Consider the following 10,000-nt stretch of genomic DNA (forward strand, 5'->3'; position numbering starts at 1 on the left):
TGAAGAAAGTGAGTTGGATCTAACCTGACCAGTGGGACTAAACAAATGAGTGAGTGGCGGCTCAGTGAACGTCGCTCTCATCGGCAGAATGTTAAAAAGTTCTTTATGGCTAACACACAGCGAATACATACACACTTCTACACGCTCATGGGCCTTTATGGCACGCTAACACACCACGAATACATACACACTTCTACACGCTTATGAACCTTTATGGCACGCTAACACACAGCGAATACATACACACTTTTACACGCTCATGGACCTTTATGGCACGCTAACACAAAAGAATACATGAACGCTTTTACACGCTACAACACAAAGAATACATGCACACTCTGACACGCTCATGGACCTTTATGGCAAGCTACTAGACAACGAATACATACACACATTTACTCATTCATGGACCTATATGGGACGCTACTACCTAACACATACATACATACACACTGTGACACACATGTACAAACGACAATAACAACAATAACAACGAAAGTTAACGATACAATACTTCAATAAAATTTTCCTGTCTTTACGTCCCAATTTCTACGTACCAATGGCTAGACAGTGCCTCTCCACACTGTCACTCAACCATTACTACAAAAAAAAAACAATGGAATATGTCATGTTTAACCCTTTCAGTACCATGACGCATTTCTATATTCATTCCACTTACTATTTGGTGATTTTATACAGCTTCAGAAACTCATGTGGGGGATTAAGATAGTGAAGACTGTAGCCATTAATCTTCTGACCTCCGTAGACCCTTCCTAATGTCAAAAAAATGGTCTAATTTTACACAAATCTCAAGGTAAAAATGTTTCCTAGTATTGAAGGGGTTAAAGTGTATTTTCCTTATTTTGATTTTTTTTTTATTACTGTAATGATGATGACGATGATGATAATAATGACGCAATGAATAATACAAAGACAAGAAGAATGAAATGTATGAAGTTAATGGTAAACGAAAACTATAGTCTAAACTTCAGAGCCAAAGGGAAGTTCAGTGTGAAGGGTACAGCAGAACCATGCGTGCTTTGGGGGTCCGAGGGGTCTCCAAGCCCACGGGTTCCAATCCTGTCCACGGACACTCGGGGCAACGGTTTCCTAGCGGGTGGGCTTTGAGATAGGAGGGACCCCAAAAAAGTATCCCCTTTAGCCCATAAATTCCCGTGGAAAGTCTACATGGTATGAATAAAGAAAAAAAAAGGATTAGAGAGAGAAAAGAATGAAAAGATCGAGTAATATTCAGAGAGAGAGAGAGAGAGAGAGAGAGAGAGAGAGAGAGAGAGAGAGAGAGAGAGAGAGATAGAGAGAGAGAGAGAGAGAGAGAGAGAGAGAGAGAGAGAGAGAGAGAGAGAGAGAGAGAGAGAGAGAGAGAGAGAGAAGGGTCATATGGAACAGGTGTCATGAATCGCTTGAATTGACCTTATGACCTGACCTTGCTTGCGTTACCTAACCTCTTGCTTCACCACTCCTCCTCCTTGACCCTCCCTCCCTCCCTCCCTCCACCCTCACTCCGGTCACTACTTTCCCACCAACAACATTGATAAATTGTTTGAAATCAATTATTTTGGCTCTCTCTCTCTCTCTCTCTCTCTCTCTCTCTCTCTCTCTCTCTCTCTCTGCTTTCACTTTTCAGCATATTTTCTTTAAGACTGAGCAACTGACACACACACACACACACACACACACACACACAGAGAGAGAGAGAGAGAGAGAGAGAGAGAGAGAGAGAGAGAGAGAGAGAGAGAGAGAGAGAGTGCCTCTCCCTCAAGTTAGAAGGCCTAAGGCAAAGCGAGATTTTGTAGGCCTAACCAAATCTCTCTCTCTCTCTCTCTCTCTCTCTCTCTCTCTCTCTCTCTCTCTCAATCTGATTTATCGCTTCACTGTCTCCTCATTTCTATTCTTCTCATCTTCAATCAGTTCTCTCTCTCTCTCTCTCTCTCTCTCTCTCTCTCTCTCTCTCTCTCGTTCCTTTCGGGATCACTGTCCTGTGTTGCATACATTAAACTCTTGCCAAGGTCATATTGAGAGAAAGAGAGAGGAAGAGAGAAAGATGCCGGGGATTTCCTGTATCAAATTCTCTCTCTCTCTCTCTCTCTCTCTCTCTCTCTCTCTCTCTCTCTCTCTCTCTCTCTCTCTCTCACCTGACGGCTAGAATGTGCGTGGCTGTCTGTGAGATGAGGGCCACGGCAGCGATGGTTCTCGTATCTTGCGTGCCGCCCAGGAGACTGTAATAGTGGTAGGCGGCGGAATCCGGGCCCAGCTTGCCTCCTGTGGGTGGTAGGGCTGTGTAAGTCAAGTGTCTGGTACAGTGGGAGCGAGGAGTTCTTGTGTAGTGAAGAGGTGTTGGTTTGGAGGTGAGAAAGAGATGAAGAAGTGTGTGGATTCGACGGTGGAGGAGGAGAGAGGAGGAGGAGGAGGAGGAAAAGTAGAGTATGTTAATGATGAGGATGAGGACGATATTAACAGTAGCGGAAGAGGAAGAGAATGAAAAGAGAAAAAACTTTAAAAAGATGTATGATACAAAGCAGAAAATTATAAAAGAACAAAACACAAAGAAATAACGACACACACACACACACACACACACACACACACACACACACACACACACACACACACACACACACACACACACACACAAGTAACAATAGAAGTACTAGAAGAGATGGGTACAGGAAGAGGAAGTTAAAGATCGAGGGGGCGAAGTACGAAAGACAATTAGCGGGAGTGATGACAGGCAACAGACGTACTGGAGGAGAAACCGTGGTAACCTAACCTCACTTTGACGGAAGGGGAGAGAGAGAGAGAGAGAGAGAGAGTCTGAAATTCCCAACACATAAATGACGTGACGGGTTCTATGGCTACCCTTCTCCACTTAACCGTATGGCTGATGCTACTAATGGTTCTAAAGGTTGGTAGAGAGAAGCTTGTATACATTTGTTTAACCCCTTCAATACTAGGACACATTTTTATCTTGGCATTTGTGTACGATTAGACCATTTTATTGATATTAGGGAGAGTCTTTGGAAGTCAGAATATTAATGGCGATAGTATTCACTATTTTGATACCTCACGTAAGTTCCTGAAGTTGTATAAAATCATAAAATAGTAAGAAGAATAAATACAGAAACGCGTCATGGTACTGAAGGGGTTAAAAGATATGAGTGACAGGAAGAGAAAGAGTCAATACAGATCAGGTGAAAGAAAGTTTGTCAAATTTTCACACTTATTAACTCCTAATTAGTATTACCATGTGTGTGTGTGTGTGTGTGTGTGTGTGTGTGTGTGTGTGTGTGTGTGTGTGTCTGCTTACCGTTGTGGAAGACATGAGGTTCTACTGCTTCAATCTGTTCACGCACCAGCACCACCGCCTCGCCCACCGCCTCCTGCACCTCGCGCCCAGTCAACCGCAGCTCCAGACCCCCTCCGTCTGTCACGCCGCCAGCAGCCACCGCCCATGATGCCAGCAAGGTGCCACACAGGACGAACCTGTCAAGCAGAAAATATATCACGTCACTGTTGTTCATAATTGGTATTCTCACACACACACACACACACACTAAGAGATGCAATAAAAGGAAGGTATGAATGTAGACAAATACATGAAAAAAAAAGAAAATAGAGTTGAGAGAAGGAAAAGAACAGGGAGAAGAGGAGAGGTGAGAAGAAGGGAGATGAGAGACGAGGGAAGAGGAGTCCCGGCAGACAGGTGAAAGTTATTACGAGTGAAGGTAATTAACAAAACGTGAGTCACTTCCGCTCCCGCCTTATTGATAGTGACAAAAATTAAGCAGCATCAACAGTAGTAGTAGTAATAGTAGTAGTAGTAGTGGTAGTAGTAGTAGTAGTAGTAGTAGTAGTAGTAGTAGTTATAGTAAGTTGTGAGAGTAGTAATCCTTGTAATCGTATGCGTGCACATACATTTCATAATTACATATTTTTTTATCATTATGTTATTTATATACGCAGAAATAAGGAGACTCGCCCGATATATTTCGAGTTTCTTCTCCCAATTCGTTAATCTTCCTTTTCTCTCCCACATTGTTCCTTAATCTTTTGTCCTCTTCAGGAAACCTCTAAAATTCTGTAGTGTTCAGCCTCCTTAGCTTTTGTTCCTTTGAGAAATATTTCCTTCTTTCAAGCATAAGGGAAGTTGATTTGCATTCCTATATTTCACCACCTCTTCAGTTTGACCTTCAGACTAATTTTGTAGGAAACACTTGCTTTTCTGTCCTTCCCTTTAACCTCTTCAGTGCCATGACGCATTTCCTTATTCATTCTGCTTACTATTTGGCGATTCTATACATCTTCAAACACTTATGTTGGGTATTAAAATAGTGAAGACTCTGGCCGTTAATGTCCTCACCTCCATAGACCCTGATGTCAATAAAATCGTCTATTCGTACACAAAACTGGTAAAAACGCGTCTCAATATTAAAATGGTTAACTTCCTTTTATAAACATATTCCCAGTGTTCTGGTTTTCCTTCCTACAAGCATAAGTGAATCATTTTTCGCATCCTTAGTCTGCTTCGATCCTTTTGTCTTTTCAGAAAGGCGTCTTCAAGCTATTGACGTGTTTTCCTGCAATTCTTTGGCGCTTCACATCATATCAGAACGAGCTATTTCCTTCTCTTTTAGTCACGTTTATTGGCATGCATTTGTTGGTTTCCGTGTCTTTTTCTTTTAGTAGGTTTTTATTAGTTTTCATTTATTTGTACAGTGATAAGAAAACATCCTCCTTATTTGTGCGGAGGAGGAGGAGGAGGAGGAGGAGGAGGAGGAGGAGGAGGAGGTGGTGGTGATGATGAAGGATGAGGAAGTCCTGTTTCCGTTTCTTTTTCTGCTTTGTTAAGATAAATAAACAGTTTGAAGGACACACACACATACAAACACACACACACACACACACACACACACACACACACACACACACACACAGAGAGAGAGAGAGAGAGAGAGAGAGAGAGAGAGAGAGAGAGAGAGAGAGAGAGAGAGAGAGAGAGAGAGAGAGAGAGAGAGAGAGAGAATTAATGGCGTTCTTTCATATTTTCCTTTCCTTTAAGTATCATACCAATTTCGATCTTTCTCCTTTACTACTCTTCCATCAACACCTCAATCCATTCCTTTTATCATCACCTCCCTCTCACCTCTCTCAAGGATGACATCAGACTTATCATAATATATAATAAACATATCAATCTAAAACCTGCTTTTGGTAATGGTAATGTGGCTTTCTACACCAGCGGTACACTATTTACCCACTCACTAACATACCGTACCATCTGTTGTCTCTGCGTCCACACGTCACTGCATCACTCTCCCATGCACCCTCAGAAAACGTTTATCTCCCCGCTACTAATGCCACCTATCCATCCATCTGCCTTTCCACCCACGTATCGGTGTGTCCATCTCCCTACCCACCTGTCCGGCCCGTCCTTCACCTCTGTCTGACCTCCTTTCAGCTCCGTCGGCCAGGTCACCGCCGCCACTATCATAATATTCAGGTCACGCGCCTTATCGACCCCTCTCCTTCCAACAGTGCCTTACTCTACCTCGCCTTGTGCTTATCTTCTACCATATTCATTAATGAAGATTAAAATGCAATAGTCTTCGTTTTCGTCACTGCTTTGGTGGGGAGGCTGAGTTAAATATTACTAAATCTTTGTCGTTGTTTTCCTCCTCTTTTTTCCTGTTACTCCTCCTCCTCTTCTTCTTTCTCCTCCTCCTCCTCCTTCTCCTATTCCTCTTCCTCCAGCCCTCCCTACCACTCTAATGATATAAGCTTCAATGATTGTTTTGATTAGTAATATCTGCTTTCTTGTGTGTCCGGAAGAGAGAGAGAGAGAGAGAGAGAGAGAGAGAGAGAGAGAGAGAGAGAGAGAGAGAGAGAGAGAGACTGCCTTGAGTTTGACCTTGGTTGGGTAGGGTATTGTCTTTTATATGGTGAATAATCTCTCTCTCTCTCTCTCTCTCTCTCTCATATGCAACAAGATGTTTTGAGATGTTTTGTTAGAGGAAGGCCAAAGAGTTTCATGACTGTTGTGTGTGTGTGTGTGTGTGTGTGTGTGTGTGTGTGTGTGTGTGTGTGTGTGTGTGTGTGTGTGTGTGTGTGTGTGTTGTGATATTATTGTATTACATTTCTCTCTCTCTCTCTCTCTCTCTCTCTCTCTCTCTCTCTCTCTCTCTCTCACACACACACACACACATACAAACAAACACACATATTTCATCCAGTTCATTCACTTTAATTCGTGGAAATTCCTTTCACTCGCGTCCCCTCCTCCTCCTCCTCCTACTCCTACTCTAACCACTCCTCCTCCTCCTCCTCCTCCTACTCCTACTCTAACCACTCCTCCTCCTCCTCCTCCTCGTTCTCCTACCGTCCTCATTCACACGATGTAAGAATCATATTTTTCTGTAACAATGACGCTTCATCATTTATTAAAACTGACAGGCATGCCCACACACACACACACACACACACACACACACACACACACACACACACACACACACATACACACACACATTTCATCAGTTATTCTTCTCTGGCTTCATATTTCCTTTCCTTTGTTCTCTGAGTGTTACAATTTTGTAGCTATTTGTCTTCTGCTTTGTGTCATGTCAGTCTTGTCTTTACATTCTATTTTGCTTTTTATTCATTTTCTTCTGCATCTAACTTTTCCCTTTCTTCTCCTCGTCTTTGTTTTATTTATTTCAGTGTAAGTAGACGTTGGGTTCCTTTTTACTACATTACATCATTCCATTACATGCCTTCAATTTTTTTTTCTATATATTTTTCTCTTTTGGTTTTCGATCCTTTCGCTTACAAAGAAAAGGAAATTTAAGTGTTTGTTCATGGAAGGATTTTAAAGATTGAGGAATAGATCAAGTGACGAGACGAATAAAAACATCTTAATATATGTAAGCATAGTAATAAATCATGTTAATATTGAGGGAGTAGCTTCCGTTTTCCTTATCCTACAACTTTTTCTTTAGATTAGAGTACAATTTATTGCAAACCCCTTCCTACAAGCCGGATTGTCTACTGTTTATTCTTCTTTCTTTGGTCCGTCTACAGAAACGCTCTGCTCTCTTACCATGACTGTTTTCCAAGGCCACAGAGATGATAAGCGAGATTTTCAAAAGTGTTTCTCTAGTTAGTATGTAGAAATACAGTCACTCTGCCTCTAGAACCGTAAAAACACCTTAAAAAAAATCGTGTAAATTTAGACAAAGGCTAATGCAATAGTGGAGGTGAACCACAAAAGTGTTTGAGAATACGAGTCTTTGTGGGGTCAGACTAGTAAAAACGAGATAGTGCTAACAATAAGCATCTTTTTCCCCTCTATATGTAAAAGGAAGCCTTAACTTTGAGGGAATCGACTGAAGGTAAAAAGAAAAAAAAAAATCTCTTTCATTCCAGGATGTTCGCGGTAAAAAGCTACAATGTAAGAAGAACTGTACGCGAGAGTTGTGAAATTAATGATGTGCTTCCGTGTGTGTGTAAGTGTGTGTGTGTGTGTGTGTGTGTGTGTGTGTGTGTGTGTGTGTGTGTGTGTGTGTGTGTGTGTGTGTGTGTGTGACATGTGGCTATACTTTCCCTCTCGTGTGCTTGTGGCTTCATCATCTGTCAGCATACTATGAAATCATGCAGTTAGTGTCCGACCACCACCAGTATCCACCTGTTTTGTTGCAATTGTGTTAGGAAATTAAGACACAAATAACGAGAGTGAATTGTGTAGTAAAAAAAAAAAAACATATTCTTCACATAAACCATACTCGTACAAAACATTACACAAATAAATACAAATAAAATGTTGATATGAATTTACCTGCACATGAACGTACAAATTTGGCCAAAAGAGACGTCAGTGATTTCAATAACTTTCATTCACGAGAAGGTTCACTTTACACCGAAGCTTACCGAAGAAATATGACTAGAAATCGCTCACTCGATGAAAACTGGAAGCAATACACAAGTCACAACGCACACAGCACTTGAGGGAAAATGAAAGCAAAATTTGAAACAGAGTTGATGAGAGAAAATGACACACAAAGGCAATACTTGAAGGGAAACCAAAACTGAAGGGAGTTGAGAGGAAAACACGTAAGTATAGCCAATAAATAAACAAATAAACACCTGCAGGGAAACTTAAACTGAGCCATGAGGTTGAAGGGGAAAGAATGAGTCAGAAAGGCAACACTTGAAACAAAATGTTGAAGAACCAAAGATGGAATAAAAAAAAAAGAATAACGACACTAGATGAATAAAATCAAATCCATAGGGCATTGTGGTAAAAAGAAAAAATCACATTACAAATTTACTCATGAAAAAAAAAAACTTCCATAAAAAAAAGAGCTTAGAAACGAAATTTAAAAGGAAAAACAAACAAGTGATGATGAAAAATATAAAAAAAATCTAAAAAAAGAGAACAATCAAGGAAAATATGGTGATATGACATTTGACCAGAACAAATCAGAAGCAAAAAAAAAAAAAAAAAATAATACTTTAGAAATACGAAAAAAAAAAAAAAAAAATGGATCGGGGAAAAACAAAAGACACAATACCACAAATTAGAAACCTACCTTCACCACCATCACCATCACCACCACCACCACCACCACCACCACCACCACTACCATTAACACCATCTTAACAACGCCAGTACCAGCTTAATGTACACCTCACAGCCACCCCACCATCATCACCACCACCATTACTACCGATACAGCTGCGCCACCACCACTATTACCACCACTACAGCCTTGCCGCCGCCACCACCACAACCAGCGCTACCATCATCACTGGCCTCACACTGCATAAAGGTCACGGTGCCACTGTCAATAATCTGCGGTGAAATTTCTGATATGCTTGGTGATTTTCGCTTCGACCTTAAATATTTTTTGTATTCAATGTGGTGATCTTAAAAATGTGTCAATGTTTTAACCACTTAAGTACCATGACGCGTTTCCACATTTATTCTGCTTACTATTTGGTGATTTTATACAGCTTCAGAAACTTATGTAGGGGATTAAAAGAATGAAGACTTCTGACCTCCATAGAGTATTCCTAATGGCAATAAAATGGTCTAATCGTACACAAATCTCCAGGTAAAAGTGTGTCCCAGTACTTCTGCTTACTGTTTGGTGATTTTATACAGCTTCAGAAACTTATGTAGGGGATTGAAATAGTACAGACTTCTAACCTCCATAAAGTATTCCTAATGGCAATAAAATGGTCTAATAGTACACAAATCTCAAGGTAAAAATGTGTCCCAGTATTGAAGGGGTTAAGTGTTTGTCATTAAGTTACTGCATGTGTATGTGTTTCTTGGGGGTGTTTATTCCAATGGTGTTAGTTAATAGTCTAGTTGATTCCACTTACTAATTTTTTGTATTTTTTATACCGTTCACTTTACGCAATTTACAGGTCGCTAGTTTAAAATGAGAGTATATACGTACGAGACAAACGCAAAGAACACAGGAACAATACATTCACCTTTACAATACACTTCTTATTATTCTTTTTTATTTGCTCCGCTAAGATTAACCCCTTCAGTATTGGGACGCATTTTTACTTTGAGATTTGTGCACGATTAGGCCATTTTACATACATTAGAGAGGGTCTATGGAGGTCAGAAGATTAATGGCCAGAGTCTTCACTATTTTAATCCCCACATGAGTTTCTGAGGCTATAGAATAAAAATTACCAAATAGTAAGCAGAATGAATATGAAAACATCACCATTTTATATGTATTAGAAAGAGTTTATGGAGATGAGAAGATAAATGGCAACAGTCTTCACTCTTTTAATCCCCACATGAGTTTCTGAAGCTGTAAAAAAATCACCAAATAGTAAGCAGAATGAATATGTAAACGCGCCATGGTACTCAAGGAATTAAACCTGAGAAAGCCCAACGTCACCTAACCTAACCTAATCTAACGTAGCTTAATTGACAGGCTGATTTGAAGATTATATGAAA

The 10,000-nt window shown here is 40.5% G+C and overlaps 1 protein-coding gene across 1 annotated transcript in view; it reads right to left on the reverse strand.

Moving 5' to 3' along the window:
- LOC123515357 overlaps positions 1-10,000 on the reverse strand; it is a 47,781-nt gene that overhangs the window by 17,826 nt on the left and 19,955 nt on the right. Inside the window, 2 exon segments of the mRNA XM_045273857.1 lie at positions 2,154-2,280; positions 3,326-3,501. Of these exon segments, the coding sequence (XP_045129792.1) occupies positions 2,154-2,280; positions 3,326-3,501 (303 nt within the window).

This window comes from Portunus trituberculatus, chromosome 39 (assembly GCF_017591435.1).
Source record: "Portunus trituberculatus isolate SZX2019 chromosome 39, ASM1759143v1, whole genome shotgun sequence".
Taxonomy (NCBI): Eukaryota; Metazoa; Arthropoda; class Malacostraca; order Decapoda; family Portunidae; genus Portunus; species Portunus trituberculatus.